Genomic DNA, 26,596 nt, shown 5'->3' on the forward strand with positions numbered 1-26,596 from the left:
TTTAGTCTTAAAAAAGGTTTTCAAATCAGTTTTTGCCTTCTGTGACTTCTGCCCCAATATTACTCTGTCCTAAGCCCTAAGCACAACATACTCAAGGATTTTGCTGTCCTGCTGATAAACAGTACATTCCTCAAGCACTGAAAATTGTGCCCTGAAATCCAACATGAAAGTGTCAAACAGCTCAGAAAGAAAACTTACTCTCCTCTTCTCTGTACCAAATAAGGCCCCCACATCCTGGCCTTGGAGTGATGTTCCTTGGTGAGGGGAAACTTCTGCACACAGATGTTTCCACTATTTTTAGTCTAACAGCTTAGGAGAATGACTGGCTCACAGCCTGCCAAGGGCATTATGATGGCAGAAGGCAGCACAGCCTTCAAGCTGCTTAGCATGAGACAATGCCATCAGCCTTTTACAGTTACCTTGCACTTTCTCCTTTTTAAAGCACTTTCACATTCACCACATCATCTAAGCCTCATAACACTCCTGAGAGAAAAGCCAATTAAAACCCTTGGGTATTTTTTGTTGCTGTTGTTTGTTTTTTTCAAAAATGAGACAGGGTCTCACACTGTTGCTCAGGCTGGAGTGTAGTGACTCAATCAGAGCTCACTGCAGCTTCAACCTCTCAGATTCAAGCCATCCTCCTGCCTCTGCCTCCCAAGCAGCTGGGACCACAGGCACATGCCACCACACTCAGCTAATTGTTTGATTTTTTGTAGAGACAAGGTCTTAGTATGTTGCCCAGGGTGGTCTTGAACACCTGGGTTCAAGCAATCCTCCCACCTTGGCCTCCCAAAGTGCTGGGGTTACAGGCATGAGCCACAACCACTGTTAATGAAGGTCTCAAAAAATTTTATGATACTATCATGACTGCCCTGCTAACATAATTTCCTTTTGAAGTCCCCTCTCTGACCCCAAAAACAATTACAAACCTAAGCTGATCTCTTCTGAGGGAACTTGGAGTTTTGCGGTACCAGCCCAGGTGGCCAACAGCCTGTACAGATTCCTTTGACCTCGCCTCTTGGGATCCACTCACCTTGTAGAAAGAAGGAACAGCCAGGTGGTGAGGTTGCTGGGATCATTGAACTGATTAATGAGCCGCTCCCTCTCAAAGGCAGGGGTGCTGCCATCTAGCCCTAGGGGGAAGGAAAATCATAAGAAGTGGATATATTAGAGCAAGGATATACAGCAAAATCACTGGGCAATGTTTTAAAGAGCAAAACAAACAGAAACACAACAATGCTCAGATCTCACCCCTTGGACATATCATGGGCCTACAGTAGGTAAGGCCCAGGCATCTATAATTTGAAAATATCCCCAGGTGATTCTCAGGTGCACCATGGATTATAAACTACATTTCTCCCCTTTAGTTCTTAGGTCAATTCTAAAGCCAAGAATCCTAGACTTCAGAGTGTATAGTAATCACCTAGGGAATTTGGAAAATACTGGCTCAAGGTGACCTCTCTGCCTCAGTCTTGTGAGTCCTGGTGAGTGCAGAAGGACTAAGAGTTTGTGTTTTGATGTGGATTATGTTCCTCCACTAGGAATCTGCATTTTTAACAAGCTCCTGAGGCTAAGAACTTGCTTTAAGGAGACATAAAGGAAATACATCTGGAACAGTAGGATGAAACACATGAATGAAAGGCGGGAAGCTCAAAAGAGGGAGAAAAAATAGCCTTTAGGGCCGGGTGCAGTGGCTCACGCCTGTAATCCCAGCACTTTGGGAGGCCAAGGCGCACAGATCACGAGGTCAAGAGATTGAAACCATCCTGGCCAACATGGTGAAACCCTGTCTCTACTAAAAATACAAAAATTAGCTGGGCATGGTGGCCTGTGCCTGTAGTCCCAGTACTTGGGAGGCTGAGGCAGGAGAATCGCTTGAGACGGAGGCTGCAATGAACTGAGATCGCACCACTGCACTCCAGCCTGGCAGCAGAGTGAGACTTTGTCTCCAAAAAAAAAATTCAGTTAAGAAACATAAATAGTAAGGGCAACACTTATCATCTTGAGTAAACAGCAAAATTAAGGGCATGAAATACCACATGGAAAACTAACTGAATTACTACTGTTGTAGGAAGCAACAGTTTAATTGCTTGGTACTGGGGTTCTATGTCAGGACCCAACCTACCTTTCCAACCTGAGTTCCAACAGTTTCCAAGCACAGCTCACCACTGAGTTATAGCGCAAGCTCTGAGCCACACCTTGTGCTGGGGGTCTTCCTGCTACTCCCTGAACCTCCAGCTCTCTAAATCCTTCCATTAGGGCAGTGGAATGAGGGCGATTTCTCCACACTCCCACTCCCCACGGGATATTTGGCAATGTCTGGAGATATTTTTGGTTGTCAAGACTGAGAGATACTACTGCCATCTAGTGAGTAGAAACCAGGGATGCTATTAAATGTCCTATAATATACAGGACAGCCCCTTAAAACAAAGAACTATCTGGCCCAAATGTCAGCAGTGCTGAGGTCTGTATTTCTCAACTTTTTTTCATTACCACCCCACTAAGGAATGATTTTTTTTCCCCAATGACACTATGTCCTCCATGAAATTTAATACCACAGATATACTGTATATCTGTTTATGTACTGTATGTATATCTGTGACTTACACATTTTAAAAGTTAAGATTTCCACCCCCTGCTAAAAAAAAAAAAAGTTCATCCCCTTAAAGTATTATCTCCCCCACAGAGAATGCATGATCTAGGCTTGTGTTCACTCTGATCTTTCAGCCTGGAATGATCCTCAGGCAACAATAGTCCTGTACATTCAAATCCTCCCCATTTTTGAGACGCCTTGGCCAATCATCCTCACCAGAGCGATTCTATCCTCCTTAGAACCCCAGTTAGGGCACTCAGTTGTTCTTGAATTGTCACATCTCAGATGAAGAGAAGGCCTATGCCTTCTATTTCTCTATCCTCTCCCATCTCTCTCAATCCCCCAGCCCCTAGTACGGTACCCTGTACGCAACGGCTGGCTCTTAGTATCCCCCTGCTCCTTGGCTAATCACAAATATTCCTATACATTTGATGGAGTGGAGAAAAAGAAAAGAGAGAGAAGGAAAGGAAACCCTTAAGCAGATCTTGCCAAGGCTTCAAGAACAATGCAGCAATGAACTCACGGAAGTAGCTAATGTTTCGAACCCACTTCTGTGCTCCTTGCCCCTCAGCACCAGGTGGACAGGGTACTTCTCGTTTTCCAAGGAATTCCTCAATGAGAGCCAAGGTGGAAAGGCTCTGGCTGAAATGGAAAACATTTCATTCAGATAGCTCCCAGAATCGAGGGAACATTGTTCCCAACAGGTTCATACTCTTGTACAACTTTCTGACAATGGGAGCTCCACAACCTAGCACTGGTAAGAGGTAACTCTAGGCTGGGCACGGTGGCTCAAGTCTACAATCCCAGCACTTTGGGAGGCCAAGGCAGGTGGATCACTTGAGGTCAGGAGTTCAAGACCAGCCTGGCCAACATGGCAAAACCCCATCTCTACTAAAAATACAAAAATTAGCTGGGTATGGTGGCACATGCCTGTAATCCTAGCTATTTGGGAGGCTGAGGCAGGAGAATCACTTGAACCCAGGAGGCGGACGTTGCAGTGCAGGATCACGTCATTGCACTCCAGCCTGGGCAACAAGAGTGAAACTCTGTCTCAGAAAAAAAGAAAAAAAAAAAAGAGGTAACTCTCGGCTCGGCACAGTGGCTCACGCCTGTAATCCCAGCACTTGGGAGGCCAAGGTGGGTGGATCACCTGAGGTCAAGAGTTCGAGGCCAATCTGGCCAACATGATAAAATCCCATCTCTACTAAAAATCCAAAAATAATTAGCCTGGCATGGTGGCACGTGCCTGTAGTCCCAGTTACTTAGGAGGCTGAAGCAGGAGAAACGCTTGAACCTGGGAGGTGGAAGATGCAGTGAGCCAAGATCGCGCTACTGCACTCCAGCCTGGGCAAGAAGAGTGAAACTCCATCTCAAAAAAAAAAAAAAAAGAAAGAAAAAAGAAAAAGAAAGAGGTAACTCTACCAAGAACAACCAAGGGTATCCTTCCTAGCACATAATGGGAGCAGAGTCATCCACATACTTATGATTACCACCACACTGAAAAAATACTCTCTTCATTCTTCACTTCCACAATTGAAAGGTTCTGGGGTTTAGCTCAATGCAGAGTAACAAATAGCATTTAGCACTAAACACTACCACTGCATGAATATACATCAGATATGATTATGGGTTTTACTAGAGAGACAAAATCACTCAACTGCTTCCAAGATATTATGAGAGCCAGTGTCCTTAGAAGTGATCCATAAAATCAACACTAGGCTCTCCCCAAGCTAGAATCACAGCTGTCCTCTCAAAGTGTGTCACATGTGGAAGCCCTCACTCTGAGGCTCCTGAGCCAGGCTCCTGCCACTTGGTTCTTCTTGGAACATAATCTGGTCAGATTATAAAGGAGGAGAAGCAATCAACTTCATTTTCCTGGGGAGTCAAGTCTTAATGAGACTCAAAGCTCTAGCCAGATTGAGAATATAACTTGGAGCAAACTACATCACTTATTTGGCTTTATAGACAAAGCTTAAAACTAAAATAAAAGGTTGGGGAGGGATAGAAGATTAAACCAAGGGTCAGCAAACATTTTCCGTAAAAGGACAGATAGCAAATATTTTAGGCTTTCTTGGCCACATAGAGTCTCTGCCGCATATTCTTTGTATATTTTTTATAACGCTTTAAAAATGTAAAAACTATCCTTAGCTCTCAAAGTAAACAAAAACAGGCCAGAATTTGAAAGATTAGACTCCAATGCTAACCTAGGGTTCTAAATTGTTCTCTGTGGAGAAATCAAATTGGGCAATGAAAGAAACTCCAGGAGACAGACAACATGCAAGAAGGTCCTCACAATAAGCACTTTTTGGTGGGGGGATGGCCTTGGTCTTGTTCTGTGGTGGTTTTGTCATTCTTTACCATAGACACACAGCCTCAACTGGAAGTTTCTCATCCTACCTAAACACAAGGATCTTGTCCCCAAGCTTCACACTTTCCTCAATCAGGTGGAAAAGCAGTACCATCTTGGGAGAGTTTTCTAAGACTCCAGTCTGGTAATTAGTCAGAAGGTCCTTGGCCTGCAAGAGAGAAACAAGGCAGCTTGGAGCAGGTGCAAAGTCAGATCACTAGAAATAAAATTCTTTCCTTCCAAGGCAGCAGCTCACTGGCCACCTTTGTAATTCCATAAAGAGACCCTAGCCGTGCATCCCCACCCTTTCCCCAGGCAGGACATGCACTACCCCTTCTCAGCAATAGTTTATGGTTCCTGAAGGATCTGTTTGACTTACCCATTCATATGTGACGATGTTGTTGCCTCGCTCCTGGAAAGGGTTGAAGCCAACACCCTGTAGGAACTTGCTATTGGTTGCCTCTCCCATTGAGGAAGCCAAGGGGCTATCCTCTCCCTTGCCTTTTGTTCCCTGTGGTGGACAGCGGGCACTGGTCCCCGCAGAGCCAAGTTCTTCCACGTCTAGGTCCTGCTCATTGGCCAAGCTCTCCTTCTGAAGAGCTTCATACAGCACATCAGGGTGATTCCAGATCTGAGGTTCAAGGAAAGGGACAGGGGACACAGGACAAAGAACAATCCAAGGGTGTCCCAGGAAGTCTGGAAACACATACTTGCTCAAACACACACGTCCCACAGTAAACACTGTCACACCAAAAATTAAAGTCAGAGCCCTTCACAGCCAAAGAGCCTGCATATTTGTTTTCTTTTTTTTTTTTTTTTTTAAGAGACGGAGTCTTGCTCTGTCGCCTGGGCTGGAGTGCAGTGGCCGGATCTCAGCTCACTGCAAGCTCCGCCTCCAGGGTTGACGCCATTCTCCTGCCTCAGCCTCCCGAGTAGCTGGGACTACAGGCGTCCGCCACCTCGCCCGGCTAGTTTTTTGTATTTTTTAGTAGAGACGGGGTTTCACCACGTTAGCCAGGATGGTCTCGATCTCCTGACCTCGTGATCCGCCCACCTCGGCCTCCCAAAGTGGTGGGATTACAGGCTTGAGCCACCACGCCCGGCCTAATTGCATATTTGTTTTCATTACCAGTTCTGGTCACCATGACACATGAATGGGAGCATTCCTACCAGGAGCCATGCCAGTAAGTATGTTTGCTACATAATCAAAAAAGCTGTCACAAGCCTTTTTGACACTCTTATTCAAATAAGAGTAAGAATGTTCCAGTTTCACAGTGTGGCTACAGTCTGCTACTGTATAAAACTATAGAAAAAAATGTATCTGACTTATAGTAGATCAATCACATATCATTTCAGGGAGTATTCCTAGCAAGAGTTGAGAACTCCCAGGAGAAGAGAGGAAAGGAAGAAGGAAGGATGCAGTGACACCAAAGCATTATCATAGACCATGTTTGCCTTAGTTTTCTGGCCTTGACCCAGCACTGTGGCTATAAAAGAAATATTTGGAAACCCCTCCTATCCCCAGACACATACCTTCTGCTGACTTATTAAAGCAGTGGTCAATTAAGAATAATACCTAACAGGTCTGCTAAAGAGTAGCCAGAGGTAGAGGTACAAAGTCAACGAAACAGGTCCCTCAACAAAAGAATGAAAGTGATCTCAATCTGATTAGTATGGAATCCAATGGAAGGTATCCCTAATAACTTGTCTAAGCTATATATCTCTTGAATTCTGATTATGCTAGCAGTCAAAAACACTGCCCCACAGTATTTTTCCATTATCCCCCTTGGTATAACAACTTGTGCAGCTGAGTTGCACACTGCAGGAAGCATCAGTTACATTACACTGTGTGAATGGCACCCCCAGGAGTTATGTGGTACACAACCAGCACCTCTCTCCTTGGAGCCCCCAAACCTCCAGTGCAGTGAACTGAGGTGGCCCCTTCTCACTTTATTCTTCCTTTATTGAAGATTCTCAGTAGGAGTAACTCCCTTGGGACCATGTGTATCCTTAGTACCCATCTCAATCTTTCCTGAGGTCCCAATGCACCTTGCAACACACGCAGAATGCCTTAAGGGGGTTCAGCCCCAGCCAACCGCTGCTACCACAGTCCCGGAAGCGATCCATGAACTGTGTGTACAAATCTCGCTGGATCTTGGAGAGCCGCACAAGGATCACATTTTCTTCCTTGGCAGGGAGATGAATCTTCAGTACAGTGTGGCCTCTCCTACGGAGGCAAACAGATCAGAAATGGCAAGGTAGTGTGGCCAGGAGCGGTCAGAGCAAGATAAACCAACAGAGCCTTTTGCACTCCTACCACACCTCCCTCTTGAGGATCTCAACATGCACTGCAACCTTGCAATAATGCAGAGTGGTTCAACAACCAAGAAGAAACTCACCTTAAGGATGAAAACTAACCCTAAGGCAGAGTGACCTGTCCCAGGTCTTATCTGACTGCATGACAGAGACAGGGGAACCTGAGGTTCTTACTTTAATTTGGGCTGCCTCTCTGAGCTTTCGCTCCATATGCCATGTCAACAAGGGAAAATGAGGGGTCTGCTTTAGACTAGCCTAAGGTAAGTCAGCAGAATGGTACCTTTTACTTGCTTCTCTCAGCAAGTAAGAGAGGTGTCTCCAGTACCTTTAAAGATAACTTTTGAGAGAAGCACTTCTAGGCCAAACTTTCAGAGAATTGAAACAGTGGATATCCACCATCTGCTAGCTTGTCACAGGAAGCAAAGTTTTACTACTGCCCCAGGGAAGGGGCCCTCCTACTCCAACACCCTACCCTGTATAACAGGCTTGGCATGCCCTTGGCAACAGGGCCCTCTGGAAATTCAGGAAGCAGGACCCTGAGGATGGCTCACCTCTGCACAAAGCCCTCCAGAAGACTGTGCAAGACATGACTCCGGTACCGCATGAGGCGGACGTCCTGAGGTGTGCTGTCAATACATTGCCCGTTCAGGATAGGGCGTTCAAACATGTTGCTGAACTCCTGCCGGGTGCCAAGGAAGTCTGGGCGCACAAAGTCCACCATGCACCAGTACTCAATGAGGTTGTTTTGCAGAGGGTACCCAGTCAGCACCACCCGGCGGCGAGAGCGGATATTCTTCAGAGCCTGTGAGGTGCTGGCCTGGCAGTTTTTGATGCGGTGTCCCTCATCACAGATTACTACATCAGGACCAGGGCGGCATAAAGCCTTCTCAAACTCTAGGGAGGCAAGAGGATCCGGAGTCAGAGGGTGACAGGGCCTGCTCTTAGTCAATAATATGAGAAGTAGGGGTGCACCCTGGAGGAGACAGAAGATATGAAGGAAGCAGGAAGCAAGAGTCAGCCCCCCTTGGTGAGAGGGTGCCAGCCATTCAAGCTCCTGGATATGACTGGTATGACTTGGTATGACACTAATCTGGCAGTTGACTCTTGCAATAAATATCCCTTTCCCCTGTTCCTTTCCTTACTCTGTTTTTCTTTATGTGAAAAGTATAACTGACTTGCATTCCTAGGGCTTGGACCAACTGGACAGCAGAGAGAGGGACCTTACAGAGTGCCAGCCTAGGATTAAAAATGCATCTGGATGAAACCAATGGGAATAATCCAGACACTTTAGTGTGCTCTCACCATTGCCAGCGTCTTGACTCCATCTGAAGGCTGGCTGGTAGGAGCTAGCTAAAGGACAGGGTCTTCCCGCAGTTATTCTCCAGTCATTGCTAAATGGCAAATTCATCCCAGCTCTACCATAGAAGCAAACCTAAAACAAACATAATCTCATAGATGAAGAGACTTATAAAGTGAAATGGCCTCTGAGCCCTTAAAAACTTTCTTTCCCAAATGAGCAAAGGCCCCTTAGAAGATGGAGTAGAATTAGAACTATGACAGGAATGGTTTTCACTAAAAGCAACTGGGATACATTCTTTTTTATAAATTCACAAACAATAGTATTACTACTTTGTCTTTATATTAGTGATTTAAACACTTTATATTTTCTTCATGCTTTCTCAGAACATCTCTAGAAAGTGGTAAAGGAAATGGTTACTATTCCAACTGTTCTGTGAGAGAAACAGGGACAAACAGAGGAATCTCCCCCAAGCCAGTGTGTGGCCTGGCCTAACCATAACTGCACAGCTGGCAGAGAAAGCAGTACCTGCTAAGAGCCACTGGAAGTCATCCTACTCAACTTGGGAACCAGGATTTTTGATCCATGGTAACAATTCACATCAATAATGCACTTTACATCTGACTAGGTGCTATTAGTAGACATGATTTCTTTTTTCGTGAAACACCAACAAGAGTATTCCTGGGATAGGCTGCCCACCTCTCCGAAACTCCTGCTGCCGATCTTCCTCATCTAGATCAATGATGACTGGGTGAGAACGTTTCTTGGTTTTCTTCGGTCTACCTGTGGCAAATGATTTCTTCAGAGTGAGGAGTCTGTACATCTCGTACCCCATTAGCAGCACCCCACCCTCTGACACCCAATCAGCCATCACTTTAGCACGAGATGCCATCGTCCTGCAAGGTAAACAGAGAAAACTGTGTGAGATGTGAATTATATCTCAAGAATTATTGTTTCCACTGCTCCCAAGGAAGAATTGCTCACAATCAAAGCTGTGTTGATGTACATTCAGAACTTCTTATTACCAAAGATTTCATGTGGCACAAGCACAGGGCTAGCCTACCACCCAAGGACCTCCCATCATCCCAGAGAAACTAATTGCACTCAGGATGAACTGGATCATTGATGGTTGTTAAACAACAAGAAACATAGCAATTCAACTACATAAGGCAACAGAAAATGACAATCCCCTTGGATATTCAGGCATGACTACAACTCAACATTTGAAGGAGCATTTCAATCCCATGATAAATACAAAGTCACAGAAGGAAGGGCAAATTCTGCAGTTTACTTGCCTGGGCTCAAGTGAATAAAGAGCCACAAACAGTAAAGAGGAAAGAGAAGAGACCAGATGACCCTCAGTAAGTCACTCTACTTCCAAACACCAGAGCCCTCACTGTATTTCATTGATTGCATGTGGACTAAAAGTCCTGAAATCTAAGAAAGCAGAGCAACCACCTGTGAGGTCAACTCATCATCTCCTCATTTTTATGTGTGTGTCCAAACATCACAAAAGGCACCCTCTGCAAAAAATACAGTAAGTCTACCTTCTCAATTATCCATACCACTGAGGGGAAAGGTTAGCATATAGAGCTGGTTTGTTGGACCAAGAAATAGCTTTAGACTTTTGGAAATCAGGTTGACTTTATGGCATACATAGATAGATAATTTTATTTAAATCTAAAACAAAGCGAGACTTACACCTTTCAGAGCTTTGGGAGTTGTACCATTAAAGGTCAACTGCAGACCAGTGCTTAAAAGAAGTGACTAATGATTAGGTTTTTAAGAAAAGTGAAATGTAATAAGAAAAAAATTAGACAGTAGAGGCCAGGTATGGTGGCTTACGCTGTAATCCCAACACTCTAGGAGGACGAGGCGCATGGATCACCTGAGATCAGGAGTTCGAGACCAGCCTGGCCAACATGGCAAAACCCTGTCTCTACTAAAAATACAAAAATTAGCCAGGCATGGTGGTGGGCACCTGTAAACCCAGCTACTCGGGAGGCTGAGGCAGGAGAATCACTTGAACCCAGGAGGCGGAGGTTGTAGTGAACTGAGATCGTACCACTGCACTCCAGCCTGGGTGACAGAGCAAGACTCCATCTCAAAAAAAAAAAAAAAATCTGACAGTGGAAAGATCCATTGTTTCATGTTGAATTTTACTACAATATGCATGGGGAAAATATGACCATCCCCACATATTTTTCAAGATATAAAAGCCTCCTAAAGCAGAACATAGGAAATTTCTCAGGCTACTTAACTCTGGGTTTCCTGAAAAGCTAGGTAAAGAAAAAAATGAGTAGCAAGAACAGAGAAAGTGACACATCAAGAAACCAAAACAAATCTGGATGCACAGGCTACATACTCAAAGAGACTGCCTTAACATCAGATCCCAGACAGAAGTCTAAAAGGAAAGGGGCAGAGAGGAAAGGGCAGGCCACCTACTTGTGCTCATCATTCAAGATGTGAACTTTAAAGAACCGAGGCTGGACTTCTTCAGGCTTGTTGTCAGCTGGGAGGGCTTCAGGAGGTGGAAGCCACATGTTGAACTCTGCCAGCCAATTCTGAAGAGTATTAACCTATTAGAAAGCCAATTCCAAAAAGAGAGTTTTATGGAACAAACTCAGAGCCGAGCTCATCAAGCCTTTTGGTGCCCAATAAAGGCATTAACGCAGAGCTCTTCAGAGGAGTGACTTAAGTGGTGCCTTCCCAAAAACTCTTACCGGCACAATGGCAAGGACTGTTTTGGCTGGCGTGTGGCGGAAGAGGACATCGACGAAAGAGATCACTTGCAAAGTTTTCCCCAGACCCATGCTGTGGGCCAGAATACAGCCAAAGCCACTGCTGGTCTTAAACCTCTCCAGGGATTCCACCAAGTTATCGTAAAGGAACCGGATTCCGCCAATCTGACAAGGGACAAAGACAAATGTCAGAGGGGCTCAAAAAGATGAAGGCTCCAGTTTTTACTCACTTTGTAATTAGTAAGAATTAAGTAAATGAGAAGGCATTATAATAGATAGCAGGTGTGGATGGCCATAGAAGATTCCCTGTACCTTGACTGGTCTATTTGCTGGTGACAGTCCTCTTGGAAAAAACAGAAAAGCATTCACTAGTACAGCGTAATGCCCCCATGTAATGCATGAATCAGTAGTGTCAAATTCCTGACGGGATCTTTCAGTCAGTCTGGTTTCCCTCAGTGTTGGGAAGCTCACCCTCTTAAGGCAGCCCATTCCATGGGAGTAGTTTTTTTTGTTTTTGTTTTTGTTTTTGAGACAGAGTCTCGCTCTGTCACCCAGGCTGGAGTGCAGTGGTACTATCTCGGCTCACTGCAACCTCTGCCTCCCGGTTCAAGCGATTCTCCTGGCTCAGCCTCCAGAGTAACTGGGACTACATGTATGCGCCACCATGCTCAGCTAATTTTTGTATTTTCAGTGGAGACAGGGTTTCATCATGTTGGCCAGGCTGGTCTTGAACTCCTGACCTCAGGTGACCTGCTTCCCCTTGGTCTCTCAAAGTGCTAGGATTACAGGCATGAGCCACTGCGCCCGGCCACATAGGAGTAGTCCTTATTGCTAAGAGTTCTTTTTTTTTTTTGAGACGGAGTCACGCTCTGTCGCCCAGGCTGGAGTGCAATGGTGCAATCTCAGCTCACTGCAACCTCCCATCTCCCAGGTTCAAGCGATTCTCCTGCCTCAGCCTCCAGAGTAGCTGGGACTACAGGTATGCACCACCATGCCCACCTAATTTTTGTATTTTTAGTAGAGACGGGGTTTCACCATGTTGGCCAGGATGGTCTCAATCTCCTGCCCTGGTGATCTGCCCGCCTCGGCCTCCCAAAGTGCTGGGATTACAGGTGTGAGCCACCACGCCCAGCCTGTTAAAGAGTTCTTAAGGCTGGGCTCGATGGCTCATGTCTGTAATCCTAGAGCTTTGGGAGGCCAAGGTGTGCAGATTACCTGAGGTTGGGGGTTCAAGACCACCCTGGCGAACATGATGAAACCCCGTCTCTACTAAAAATACAAACGATTAGCCGGCTACAGTGGTGCACAACTGTAATCCCAGCTACTTGGGAAGCTGAGGCAGAAGAATCATTGAGCCTGGGAGGCGGAGATTGCAATGAGCCAAGATTGTGCCACTGCACTCCAGCCTGGGCTACAGAGCGAGACTTCATCTCACAAACAACAACAGCAGCAGAGTTTTTAAGCTGAGTTATGCACAATAGCCAAAATATGTAATCAACCCAAGTGTCCATCAGTGGAAGAAAGGATAAAGAAAATGTGGTGCCTATGCACAATGGAATATTATTCAGCCATGAAAACTGAAATCCTGTTATTTGCAGCAACATGGATGGAACTGGAGGTCATTATGTTAAATGAAACCCGCCAGGCACAGAAAGACAAATATCACACATTCTCACTCATGTGGGAGAGCTAAAAAAGTCAATCTCATGGAAGTAGAAAATAGAATGGTAATTACCAGAGGCTGGGAAGGGAGAGCAGGGGGAGGAAGAGACGTTGGTTAATGGGTACAAAAATACAGTTAGCTAGGTCAGGCATGGTGGCTCATGCCTGTAATCCTAATGCTTTGGGAGGCCAAGGCAGGAGGATCACTTGAGCTCAGGAGTTCAAAAACAGACTAGGCAACACAGTGAGACCTCGTCTCTACAAAAAAATTAAAAATTAGCTGGGCATGGTGGCATGAGGCTATAGTCCCAGTTATTCAGGCTGAGTTGGAGGATCACCTGAGCCCAGGAAGTGAAGGCTGCAGGGAGTCATGATCACTGCACTCCAGCCTGGGCGACAGTGTAAGAGTCTGTCTCAAAAACAAAAAGTTCTCAGCCAGGTACAATGCCTTACGCCTGTTATTCCAGCACCTGGGGAGGCTGAGGCGTGTGGATCACTTGAGCTCAGGAGTTCAAGATGAGCTTGAGCAACATGGTGAAACCTCATCTCTGCAAAAAAAAAAAAATTAGCTGGGTGTGGTGGTATAGGCCTATAGTCCCAGCTACCTGGGAGGCTGAGGAGGGAGGATCACTCAAGCCAGGGAGGTCAAGGCTGCAATGAGCAGACATTGTGCCACTGCACTCCAGCCTGAGCAAAAGAGCAAGACCCTGTCTCAGAAAAAAAAAAAAAAGTTCTTAATTGTAAACTGAGTCAATGTCTGTCTTCATGGAACTTTTACTCACCAGTCCTGGTTCCAGGGTCTGGATCAACACAAACTACTCTACTCCCTCCTATCAGAAAGTCCCTCCATCTTCTGACTCTCACATCTCTTCTAGATACAGACCTTCCTAATCAAAGCACTGCTCACCAGAGAGCACCTCAGTCATGGGATCCCACAGAAAGAGGCTCAAATTATTAGGTCAAGAGATCCAGTGCTTTCTACAGGGTAAGGCAAACCTGAAGTTTGTCTCTTCCCTTTCGCCATCCCTTCCTATTCATCAGGAATCCTGAAGCATCAACTGCTAGAAGGAAGTAGCAGGTCTTTCCAATAGCTGAACAAGCTGCTGTTGGTACCAAACAAGTACTTCACAGGCTGTGACGCTAATAACCACCAGTAGGCAATGTTCACAACAAGGAAACAAAATGGAAAAGGAGAAACAGTCAAGGTTTGCTGTACCTGATGAGGTTTCACAGCCCGTGCCAACTGTGGGGCAAGGAAGACATTTTCCTCCTCTGGAGGGTGGTTTAGGTTGACAAGGACCCGCCCAAGGGCATCACGCTGGTTTAAGACATCATTGACATGGGTGCCACCCTTCTCTTCTTCCTCATCGTCTTCACTGACAGACTCACTGCTGTCCACAATGTGCAGAGTGTCCTCCTCTCCAGAGCTTAGTTCTATCACCTCTGAGACAGCAAAAAAAGCAAAACCAAAAATCCAGGGAGTGAAGATAATTTACTGCACACAGAGCAGAAGACTACAGAAACTTAAAGTTAGAACTTCTCATCACTTATTAAAATTTTGACTTTTACTATTTCTCTCTTTCAGCTCAAGTTAAGACAAGCAAAAAACTTATATTTACCAATGAGATACAGGGAAATCAGTCAAAGCCACATCCCAAACTGAATGAGGAAGGACTGGATTCTTTTCAAAGTACAGTCAATCTCAGCATGAACACCAGGTCGGGAGAAAGGGAGGCACCTGGTTTCATCTTACCATCTCGACTGCTTTTTTCATCCTCACTGCCACTGCTACTGTCCAAACAAATGACTTCCTGGGCCAAGACCCGAGGAGGCAGTTGGGGACCATCACTTGCTCTTAAAGCAATTTCCTCTAGGAAAAGCAAAATGGAAGGGAACGATGTCAAGACCACATTTGGCTCTAACATATTTCCCAAAACAATTCACCACCCCTTTTCTTTTATAGCTTTCTTGGGGAGTATCTACCGAGAAGAGAAATAGAGCCCATCTCAAAAACCTCAGCCCTCCTTCCAAATTCCCTTTCTCTACTGGTTTTTTCTTCCTGCTATCCACCTGACCACTAGAAAAGGTCCCAATCCTTTGGCAAGTTAAAATCCAAAGTTATGAGAAAAAATCTAGATAAAACCTATTTAAAGAGTACATTTTTATTCATTTTAGCTTTTTAGATGATTTTCTTCTAATTTTGTGCTCTCAAGAAGCTGAATGACTTTAAAGGATTCCTGAGAGGCCACAATCATTTTATTTTTATTTACTTATGTATTTATTTTTGAGATGCAGTCTCACTCTGTCGCCTAGGTTGAAGTACAGTGGCGCAATCTCAGCTCACTGCAACGTCCACCTCCCTGGTTCAAGCTATTCCCCCTGCCTCAGCCTCCTAGTAGCTGGGATTACAGGTGCACGCCACCACACCTAGCTAATTTTTTTTTTTTATTTTTAGTAGAGATGGGGTTTCACCGTGTTGGCCAGACTGGTCTCAAACTCCTGACCTCAGGCAGTCCGCCTGCCTCGGTCTCCCATAGTGCTGGGATTACAGGCGTTAGCCACAGCCCCCAGCCAAGAGGCCACAATCTTATTCCAGATCTGCTTTTGACCACTGTGTGCACCTAGGGCTTCTTCCTCCTGAAGCAAAGGGCCTTCACTGCCATGTCCACTGCTTACCAGGGAGGAATTCCAGCGGAACAGTGGGAATTGGGGCTGCATAATCTTTCCTCTGCTGCTCCAGGCGCTTCCTTCTTTCCAACTCTTCTTGCTGTGCTGCTTTGGTAACAGGCTCCAATTGATCCTCCCGGAGTAGCTTTCTAAACATTCACATAAGAGACAGCACTTGGGTTCAATTAAGATTTGGGCAATGTAATGGCAAGCTAAAGAGAGAAATAGCCATTGCTGATCTCAGAGAGTTGAGGCAGGAGAAAGAGAAGCTACATCAGCCCCACCACACCCATGCAAGGAACAGCATTAAAAAAAATAGGACATCAAGCTCAGATGGCTCTAGAAAAACATACTTTCCATATTATTTAACTCCCTGACAGATGCCCCTGCCAACTCATCTCTCCACATAACAGATCAAGAATAAACTAGAGTAATACTTGATTCACAAAGCTGAAAAGCAGTATTAAAAATAGTGTTGTTGGCCAGGTGCGGTGGTTCATGCCTATAATCCCAGCACTTTAGGAGACTGAGGCAAGTGGATCACCTGAGGTCAGGAGTTCGAGCCCAGCCTGGCCAACATGGCAAAACCCTGTCTCTACTAAAAATACAAAAATTAGCCAGGTGTGGTGGTGCACACCTGTAGTCCCAGCTACTCAGGAGGCTGAGGCAGGAGAATCGCTTGAACCCGGGAGGCAGAGGTTGCAATGAGCCAAGATTATACCACTGCATTCCAGCCTGGGTGACAGAGTGAGACTTCATCTCAAGAAAAAAAATAATAATAATAATAGTGTTGTCATGTAGAAAAGAAACTAGGATTGGCCAGGCACAGTGGCTCATGCCTGAAATCCCAGCACTTTGGGAGGCGGAGGTGGGCAGTTCACTTGAAGCCAGGTGTTCGAGACCAGTTGAACCAACATGGCAAAATCCTGTCTCTACTACAAATACAAAAATTAGCCAGGGGTGGTGGCAGACACCTGTGGTTCCAGCTACCCAGGAGGCTGAAGCACAAGAATCGCTAGAACACGGGAGGTGGGGGTTACAGTGAGCCGAGACTGCGCCACTGCACTCCAGCATGGGCAACAGAGAGAGACTTTATCTCAAAAAAATAAAAGAAAAGAAATAAACAAAAAAAAAGAAAAGAAACTAAGGTTACAGGGATTTTATATTATTTTCAAACTCAGTAATATTTCAAGTTGTCATTATTGTTATTCTTTTTTAAGTGGAGGCAGGAGGAGAAAAAGATATCACTCATTTCCTTTCAATGGCACATATTGTTATTTGATAGAAGGAAGAACTGTTGAGGATTTGGACAGTTAAAGAAGTTCACATTTTTTGACAAATGCCAGGAAGAGGAAACTGCTGAGAAATCGAAACTACGAGGGAAAGGGAGGGCCCACTGAGAACCATCCCACTAACCCAACCACCGCTGGCCTTCGCAGGACACCATGAACCACACGGTCCAAACCGTCTTCTCTCCTGTCAATAGCGGCCAGCCCCCCAGCTATGAGATGCTGAAGGAAGAGCACAAGGTGGCTGTGCTGGGGGAGCCCCACAACCCTGCTCCCCCGACGTCCACTGTGATCCACATCCGCAGCGAGACCTCCGTGCCCGACCATGTCGTCTGGTCCCTGTTCAACACCCTTTTCATGAACCCCTGCTGCCTGGGCTTCATAGCATTCGCCTACTCTGTGAAGTCTAGGGACAGGAAGATGGTTGGCGACCTGACTGGGGCCCAGGCCTATGCCTCCACCGCCAAGTGCCTAAACATCTGGACCCTGATTTTGGGCATCCTCATGACCATTCTGCTCATTGTCATCCCAGTATTGATCTACCAAGCCCATCGATAGATCAGGAGACATCATTCAGGCCAGGAGCTCTGCCTATAACATGTATCCCACGTGCTCCACCTTCCATTCCTGGTCTTGCCCCCGGAGCTGAGTCCTGTATCAGCCCTTTATCCTCACACACTTTTCTACAATGGCATTCAATCAAGTGTACATGTTTCTGGTAAAAAAAAAAAAAAAAAAAAAGTTCACATTTTTGCTCTTAGAAGGAGCCTTGCTTTGGGTCAGACAGTCCTCTACCATTAGAAGTTGACATCTAAGAAGATGAGAACTCAACTTGTAAAGTCTTGTTTTGAGACATAAGGAAAAATAGAGGAAAAAACCGGAAAGTCCAGCTCAGAGCACCCTATCATCTTTGGGCTGCCACCTGGGGTCTCCAGAGAGTAGAACACCCTCCCACAGTGGTCAAGGCCTTTCTCATTTTCCCTACAGTCCTCTGAAAGCCCAAGTCCAGTGATCCTGAGCTGCACCTTCACTATTAACAGAGATACACACCTGACACTTTTCTCCTTTGGAGAGCTAATTCTCCTTCCCAAATCAGTCTTTTTGCTATTGACAGCCTTAAGATGAAGGTAAAACCTCTATTCCCTTCCCTCTCCTCTTAAACAGAGGACAGCTCACCGTATGTTTCTTCTCATGTGGGAGGGCTTCTGAGCTCTCTTCTTTTTGGGGTCCTCTGAGGCTAGGTTCTTGCCTTGGTGGCGCCTAAGCTGCTCTGAAGGCTCAGACTGAGATGAGGTAGTTGAAGTGCACCGCGGTGGCTGCTGCCCATCTTCTCCCAACTGGGCATGCTCAGTGCCACACATGCCTTCCAGGGATGGGTCTGAAAAAACAAAGGGAAAGACATTGCTTTACAGGGGTGAGGAGGAATGAGTTTTGATGCCAGACACACCTGGCATCAAACTCAAAATCTCAACTCAGCAACTTATTAGCTGGGAATCTAAGGCAAATTATTTATATCTCTCTAAACATCAGTAGATGTATCTACAAAATGAGGATAGTGAGGCCCATACCTCAGAGCTACTGTGAGGACTGAATAGTGTGCATGCCTAGAACCAAGCCCAGCCCAGAGTAAGCCCACAACAAATGATAGCCATCACTCTTACTATAGTTTAGTGCTATGATCAGAGTGAGGAAGTTTCATGGCCTCAGAATGCTCAGAAAGGGACAATCTGAGCAGCCAGGCTCCAAATATAGCTCATAATCAGTTGTATGACTTTAAGCAAGTCCATTCACCTCTAATCTGCCAACAGGGACAATATTACTCCTTTCAGTGTCGTAAAGCATTCACTCATTCAAACTTGCCAGTCATTTCATGAGGGCTTATGGCAAGTACTATCCTAGATGCTTCAAGGGATATTTCTAAGACTCCTTCCCTTCAAGAAGTTTAGAAGGTTTTGTAAGACTCCCTCTCTTCAAGAAGTTTGTGTTCTGCTTAGGGAAACAGGGCATGTACAAACACAGACTCAACATGGCAAGGTGTGCTAAATATCACAGGAAGGGCAGATCAACAGATATAAAGAACTTTAAGGTTGACGACATCACAGGAATTTGAAAGACACTAACACATGTGATGATCATGCAGGCACTATATGGGAGGTAAAATGTGAGTCAGGTCTTGAAAGATAAGCAGAATGTCTAAAGGTAATACCTTAAAAGATAGTTGGGGGCCGGGAGTGGTGGCTCATGCCTGTAATCCCAACACTTTGAGAGGCTGAGGCGGGAGGATCACCTGAGGTCAGGAGTTCGAGACCAGCCTGGCAAACATGGCAAAACCCAGTCTCTACTAAAAATACAAAAATTAACCAGGCATGGTGGCAGGTGCCTGTAATCCCAGCTACTCGGGAGGCTGAGGCAGGAGAATCACTTGAACCCAGGAGGCGGAGGTTGCAGTGAGCCAAGATCACACCACTGCACTCCAGCCTGGGCGACAGAGTGAGACTCCGTCTATTAAAAAAAAAAAAAAAAAGGTTGGGGGTCCAGGGAAGATTCCCGGCAGCAGGAATGTCATTTGTAACATCCAGTACCAGCAAGGACTGGGGTTGAAGTAGGCGGATTCATGTGCACACCCCTGTCCTCAGCCTGCTGAGTAGCATTCTGTTCAATGGGTAGACAGGCTTTGAGAGTCACATAGACCACAAGCCTGTCCCCAAATTCGTCAGAGCTTCCCAGACATAAGCACTACACAACCAAAAGGTCTTTCCCAAAGGTAACAGGAATTCAGAACTAGAATATAAATGCCAGAACTGAGGTGCTCTAGACAATGCCATTTGGATCTTAGGCAGGAAGGACCCAGGAGCTTTATGGGGTTTTTTTGTTAGGTTTTTTTTTTTTTTTTTTTTTGAGGGGGGCAGTCAGGGGGCTGGTGGCTTATTGTTTGCTTTTAACTATAGACTGTATTTGGATTTCACCAGTTTTCCATTAATATCCTTTTTCTGTTACAGGATCCCATCCAGGATACCATGTTGCATTTAGCTGTCATATCACCTTAGTCTCCTCTAAACTATGGCAGCTTCTCAGTCTATTCTGGTCTCTCATGACCATAACACTATTTTTTAGAGATAGGGTCTTGCTCTGATACCCAGGCTGGGCATCAGTGGCCCAATCACAGTCCACTGTAGCCTCAAACTCCTGGGCTCAAGAGATCTCCCAGTCTCAGCCTCTCAGGTAGCTGGGACTACAGGTGCATGCCATCACACCCAGCTAATTTTTTTTTTCTTTTTTGTAGAGACAAGGTCTCGATATGTTGGCCAGGCTGGTTTCAAACTCCTGGATTCAAGTGATCCTCCTGCCTCACATTTCCAATGTGCTTGGAGTACAGCCATGAGCCACTGCACCAAGCCTTACCCATTAATTTTAATGTTCATCAATGAGTCTTACCCAGAACCAATTATTACTGTAGTATGTTAATGGTGGTTTTCTATTTTCCTCTTTCCTTCTACATTTATTATTTGGAATTTTTCTGTAGGGAAGAATTGTCCTATTGATTGATTGATTGATTGGAGACGGAGTTTCGCTCTTGTTGCCCAGGCTGGAGTACAATGATGCGATCTCGGCTCACCTCAACCTCCACCTCCCAGGTTCAAGTGATTCTTCTGTCTCAGCCTCCCAAGTAGCTGGGATTACAGGCATGCACCACCACGCCCAGCTAATTTTGTATTTTTAGTAGAGACGGAGTGTCTCCATGTTGGTCAGGCTGGTCTCGAACTCCCAACCTGAAGTGATCCACCCACCTCGGCCTCCCAAAGTACTGGGATTACAGGCGTGAGCCACTGTGCCCGGCCTCCCATTTATTTATTTATTCAATTTTTTTTCTATGAGTATGCAGTCAAGAGTCTTTGGGGTAAGAAACATTCAACCTGAGAGCCTTTGGTAAAGAGAGGTTGGGCTGTCATTAAGTCTTGATGAATGAACCTGTAGGCTGATGTCCCTAGGCCAAAAGAATGATGTACCGTGGGTCATCATCCTATGCACTCAGTCACTACTAAGAAATAACATATGGACTGTCTCACCACTCACTGGCTGAATTAGGGCATCATGAGTATCCATGTTACTGCTCACCTTCCATAGCTTGGTATGGCCTCCTCCTTGTCATATTACTACTCCAGCTTCCTTATGGTCCCTTTCAGATTGATGCCAGATTCTCTAGAATCTGTTCTAACAGCATGAAGTTCAAAACTAATGTTTGCTAAGAGTTAACACGGCACAAGGGTGCAGTAAGGACACTGGAACCAGACCGATGGAGTGTGAACTCCAGCTATGCCCCTTATTATACCTTTCTGTTCATGTTTAAAAAGGGACTGGAGGAGAACAACTATAGTAACCTCTAAGGGTTGTGGTGATGATTTTATGAGATAGCCTAAATTAAGAACTAAAACAGGCCAAGTGTGGCTCACGCCTGTAATCCCAGCACTTTGGGAGGCCATGGTCGGGGAACAGCTTGAGCCCAGGAGTTTGAGACCAGCCTGGGCAACATAGCAAAACCCCGTCTCTACAAAAAAAAAAAAAAAAAAAAAGAAAGAAATTAAATTAAATTAAATTAAAATGAGCATGGTGGCATGCGCTTATAGTCCCAGCTACTCAAGAGGCTAAGGCGGGAGGATTGCTTAAGCTTGGGAGGTGGAGGCTGCAGTGAGCCATGATCACACCACTCACTGTTCTGCATGCAGCCTGGGCAACAGAGCAAGACCCTGTCTCCAAAAAAAAAAAAAAAAACAAACAAACCGAAAGAAAGAACTAAAACAGTGTCTGCCACATAGTAAACACTATATTTAAAAAACAAACAAACAAAAAACAGCTGCTGCTTTTACTGCGACTACTATTATTCCAGGTATGAGGTATGGATTTAGTTTTTTACATTGCCTCCTTTCTCCCTTATAATAACTCTACAAGAGTTTTGCTCCCCCAATTCTAAACATGAGAATTTTTGCTCCCCCCCCTTTTTTTTTTTTTTTTTTGAGATGGAGTCTCGCTGTGTCACCCAGGCTGGAGTGCTGTGTGGCGCAATCTCGGTTCACTGTAAGCTCCGCCTCCCGGGTTCACACCATTCTCCTGCCTCAGCCTCCTGAGTAGCCGGGACTACAGGCACCCGCCACCACGCCTGGTTAATTTTTTAATATTTTTAGTAGAGACGGGGTTTCACCATGTTAGCCAGGATGGTCTTGATCTCCTGACCTCGTGATCCACCCGCCCTGGCCTCCCAAAGTGCTGGGATTACAGGTGTAAGCCACTACGCTCGGACTTTGCTCCCCTAATTCTAAATATAAGATACTGAAGCCCTGAAAAGTTAAAAATACTTGCCCATGGGAATATAAGAAATTAGCAGAAAAACAGGAGCAGGCAGTTAAAAGTATGAGCTTTGCATTCAGGCAGTGCTGGCTTTAAATCCTGTAGCTCTATGTTTACAGACGCAACTTCTCTGAGCCACAGTTCCCACATCTGCAAAATTAGGGATGTCAATGGTTATCTTGTGGAAGATAGTATTCTTCAAACCCTTGTCTGCCTAACACGCTGGAATTCCATACTCCCAACCACACTGAACGGTCTGGGAGCATGCAAAGCTCGGGGGTCTTGGTCAGACATGCTGAGAGGTGACATTTGTGTGACCACATGGGGAAACACATATGCTATATGGAAAGTGCCCAAGAGCAATAACACTTGAGGAAAAGACACCAAATCCAGGCTTACTGGCTGGGCATTGGGGCACTTCCTTGGGAAGAGCGAGACCTGGGTTTGATCTAACAGAATGGGTAGGCACCAGCCAAAATGAAGGAAGTAAAGCAGCAACAGGAAGGACCTTCCAACCCAAGAACCACTTTCCTGTGCCTTTCCTAGAGCTCCTCATCCAAGGGAGACTTAGGTGAGGACCCAAGATCCTTCTCTGTATGCTGGTACAGAAGTCAACCCCAGTCCTGGGGAAGACTACTCCCAAACCTCTCCTTCCTGGCATTCTACTTTCCACTGTCCTGGTGTTTGGGTGGAGAGGGGAGGCTAATGTGGTTACAGTAAAAGTGGACAGATGGGTGGGTCTCACATGTGGATGCCCAGGATGATTCACTCCCCTGCAGCAGCACTGGCAGCAACTTCCTTGGTCCTCAACTGAAAGAAGGTTTCAGGTAGACAGCTTTTGCTTTTCGAAAAGCAGAGGGGACATGGTCAAGAAAGGCATCAGACAAGAAATGCTCATGATGGGACACTGCAATACCATTAACATGAGCAAGAGGTTAAAATGCCACACTCCCTTCTCCATTACCACTGGTCTGTAGTAGGCCTACTACAAAAAGCCTCCCAAAGAAAGCAGAGCCTAGGGTGGCAAGCAGCACTAGGAATGTACTGTGGGTGTAAGCCTTGGCTCATGGACATGTTCTACCTGCTGAGGAAACAAAGTGCCATTGCTTATGTGCCCAGCCAGACATGAGAACTAAAAGAGAAGTTTCAAAATACAGCTCCAAGTCTGACTAGTTGCCCTCCCAAATTCACTAACCTCTTCAAACAGTGCTCTCCAATTTCCATCTGAAACATCACAGGAGCAAGTTCAGCAATTCCCTGTTTTCCTTTAAAAGAACTATCACTCTTTCAGGCCCCCTACCCCTCCAAAGACCTAACGCTTCCACAGCATTTCACATAATACTGCTGTCAACTTCTTCCTACCTCACAGCCCTGAATTCTTCCCTCCTAAAAAGGGAGGCCATCAAATTCCTCCTCCCAAACAAACAGTTGGCTGGGCAGCAGACTCCCCAAGAGGGGATATCCACTGCTAAATGACTACTTCCACCAATACTGCAGCTTGGCCTACAACATACCAACTACACTTGGGGCTGGGTTGACACACTTCAACTTAGTGTTTTGCTAGGTTCTCTGGCCTGGTTCTGATAATGACCCCTGATGCTCTCCTGGTCTTTTTTGTTTTGTTTCTATTTCACAAGCAAATTTATTGAGCAATCACTTGGAAAAACAGTTGGAGGCAAGATTAGAGAGTAAGCAGATAGGACAGAGTCAGAGAATAGAGCGCAAGTCCAGAGGGTTTGAAATTGATCTGCTGGGCAGGGGGAACTTTTTGCCAACTGCTGTATTTCCTTGTTCTGGCTTCTGCCTTGCAGAATGGGCTGTTCCTGGGAGGAGAAAGAATAGAACCTGCTGACCTTTCAATATCACCAACAGATTTATTATCAAACATTCATCCCAAGTTATAAGGCTTGTGACCCAACTGTGAACTCCTGTCTGACATGGGGCTGAATGTGGCCAAGTGCAGTAACAATTTAAAAATCATCAGGCACAGTATATTTAATTCTCATGCCTTATACAGATGATACATGTCTAAACCAGCTCCTTACCACCCAGCATTCTTTGAGTGAATCCTCAGCTTCTGGGTTCATCAACTACTTTTAGCTTATTAAAGGAATTTAGTTTACAGATGTGCTAATATTTAAAGCTCATTGTCATGTAAATCAATGTCTTTCAAGTGCTTCATTTTTTCTGTTTCATGATGATTATGGTTTTTACATAACATAATAACAGATGCTATACCTTTAATAAACTATTCTTAATAATAAATCTGTTATTTCAAAAATTCTAGGCCGGGCACGATGGCTCAAGCCTGTAATCCCAGCACTTTGGGAGGCCGAGACGGGCGGATCACGAGGTCAGAAGATCGAGACCATCCTGGCTAACCCGGTGAAACCCCGTCTCTACTAAAAAAATACAAAAAACTAGCCGGGCGAGGTGGCGGGCGCCTGTAGTCCCAGCTACTAGGGAGGCTGAGGCAGGAGAATGGCGTAAAGGCTGGGAGGCGGAGCTTGCAGTGAGCTGAGATCCGGCCACTGTACTCCAGCCTGGGCGGCAGAGCGAGACTTCGTCTCAAAAAAAAAAAAAAAAAAAAAAAAAATTCTATAATTAAATTTCCTTCAGTCAAAATGTAACTTTTCACTATGTGTTCTTTTTTTACCTTCTGAACACTGAATCAAGTGAATTCACAACCTAAGCAAAATAATTTAACTTCCAAAAAATAGCCCTTCCCCAGATTCTAGACTATAATCCACCAACAGTTACTGAGAGAAAAGAAAAAAAGTTCAGTAAGGAGGAAAAGAGACATGTGCTTTGACAGACAACAAATGTAAATTAAATTAGTATCTGCATAGCTTAAAAGTCAATGACTATTACCACCACAATTCAGGATTACAGAATCAGACCTAGGTGCAAATACCCGTGAACTTTCTCCTTCACGTGAGCCAGCTGTGAGCAGTAACCGCAAGAGTTACATAAACACCAAAGAACACTTACGTAAGTTTCTTGGGAATGAATTATGAACACCACCACTATAAATTTGACTAGGCAAATGAGTAGCTTTGAAAGAAAAATTCCTACATTACATTCAGTGAAGGCACAAGGTACAAACACTTCCAGGACTCCTTCTCCAGGGGTTCCATCTCTTCTCTCTCCTATGGTATAAAAAAGACTAACCAAACTCCTGAGAGATGCAATTTACCTATATAACAAACCCACACATGTACCCCTGAACCTAGAAGTTAAAAAAAAAAAAAGACCAGTAGGACCAGGGCCAGTGGCTCATGCCTGTAATCCCAGCATTCTGGGAGGCTGAGGTGGAAGGATCACTTGACCCCAGGAGTTCAAGACCAGCCTGGGCAACATAGGGAAACCGCCATCTCTACAAAAAATTAAAAAAATAAAAAAAAAATAGCTGAGCATAGTGTTGCAGGCCTGTAGCAACCCAGGAGGCTGAGGTGGGAGGACCGCACGAGCCCAGGAGGTTGAGGCTACAGTAAGCCAAGGTTATACCACTGCACCACACTCTAGTCTGGGCAACAGAGCAAGACCCCGTCTATTAAAATAAAATAAAATAAAATAGACTCAAAATTGCACCATATTTCTCCTGATGTGATGCCACTGGATGCACATACTACAACCTACGATGTATGTGTGCCAAAAACTCTGCACTGGAGCCTGAACACACCTTAAGATCTCACTCTTAGTTTACAAAAATACAGAGGACAACAGCAGAATGCAGTCTCTACAATGCATAATGCACAGAGACCACTGTTTAATAAAAATTCACTAGATACGCAAAGAACAGGAAAATATGATCCATAGCCCAGAAAATTCAGTCAAGAGCAATGTAGATAGACTAGCTGTGAGACTGCCAGCCAGGACCTTCCTGAATTGCTTACCTTCAGAAGCCAAGAGAAATAATAGTTTTAAGCCACTAAGTTTCAGAGTGATTTATGGCACAATAGTAGTAACTGAAATAGAAATTTGGTACATGGGTCCTGTCACACAATAAAAAATTAAACCATGACATTGTATTTGAGATAAGGTGGTGAATGGAAAACCGGAAAGGCCATGAGGAGACTGGTAGTAAAAGCCTATAGGTCATCAAGGATATTGTTGGTAAAGTGTAAAGGAAAACATTAAAGGAAGCTGGAAAAAAAAAAGAGAGAGACACATTGCACTGTGTCAGAAACTTTAGCAACTTTGTCGCCTGCAATAATACGAAAAACAGAGATTGAATCCAGAGTAGGCCTACGAGACCTTTTGTTACAGTCTCAGAAATATTTAAGATAGTGCCTAGGCCAGGCACAGTGGCTCATGCCTGTAATCCCAGAACTTTGGGAG

General features: G+C 45.2%; 2 protein-coding genes across 7 annotated transcripts in view; one reads left to right on the forward strand and one right to left on the reverse strand.

The window, feature by feature from the left end:
- RAD54L2 (RAD54 like 2) overlaps positions 1 to 26,596 on the reverse strand; it is a 131,330-nt gene that overhangs the window by 19,446 nt on the left and 85,288 nt on the right. For all 6 annotated transcript variants that reach the window (XM_023195612.2, XM_023195607.2, XM_023195611.2 and 3 more), the window contains 13 exons: positions 18,089 to 18,290; positions 15,633 to 15,772; positions 14,710 to 14,826; positions 14,173 to 14,399; positions 11,277 to 11,459; positions 10,999 to 11,132; positions 9,253 to 9,449; positions 7,808 to 8,150; positions 6,990 to 7,167; positions 5,320 to 5,571; positions 4,991 to 5,109; positions 3,117 to 3,235; positions 1,034 to 1,133 (listed from right to left, as the gene is read on the reverse strand). In XM_023195612.2, the coding sequence (XP_023051380.1) occupies positions 1,034 to 1,133; positions 3,117 to 3,235; positions 4,991 to 5,109; positions 5,320 to 5,571; positions 6,990 to 7,167; positions 7,808 to 8,150; positions 9,253 to 9,449; positions 10,999 to 11,132; positions 11,277 to 11,459; positions 14,173 to 14,399; positions 14,710 to 14,826; positions 15,633 to 15,772; positions 18,089 to 18,290 (2,311 nt within the window). The remainder of the gene's footprint in view (positions 1 to 1,033; positions 1,134 to 3,116; positions 3,236 to 4,990; positions 5,110 to 5,319; positions 5,572 to 6,989; positions 7,168 to 7,807; positions 8,151 to 9,252; positions 9,450 to 10,998; positions 11,133 to 11,276; positions 11,460 to 14,172; positions 14,400 to 14,709; positions 14,827 to 15,632; positions 15,773 to 18,088; positions 18,291 to 26,596) is intronic.
- On the forward strand, positions 16,997 to 17,653 carry LOC111528796 (interferon-induced transmembrane protein 3). The gene has a single exon (XM_023195614.3). The coding sequence runs from the start codon at positions 17,069 to 17,071 to the stop codon at positions 17,468 to 17,470; it is 402 nt and encodes a 133-aa protein (XP_023051382.1). The 5' UTR covers positions 16,997 to 17,068; the 3' UTR covers positions 17,471 to 17,653.

This window comes from Piliocolobus tephrosceles, chromosome 2, assembly GCF_002776525.5.
Source record: "Piliocolobus tephrosceles isolate RC106 chromosome 2, ASM277652v3, whole genome shotgun sequence".
Classification (NCBI taxonomy): Eukaryota; Metazoa; Chordata; class Mammalia; order Primates; family Cercopithecidae; genus Piliocolobus; species Piliocolobus tephrosceles.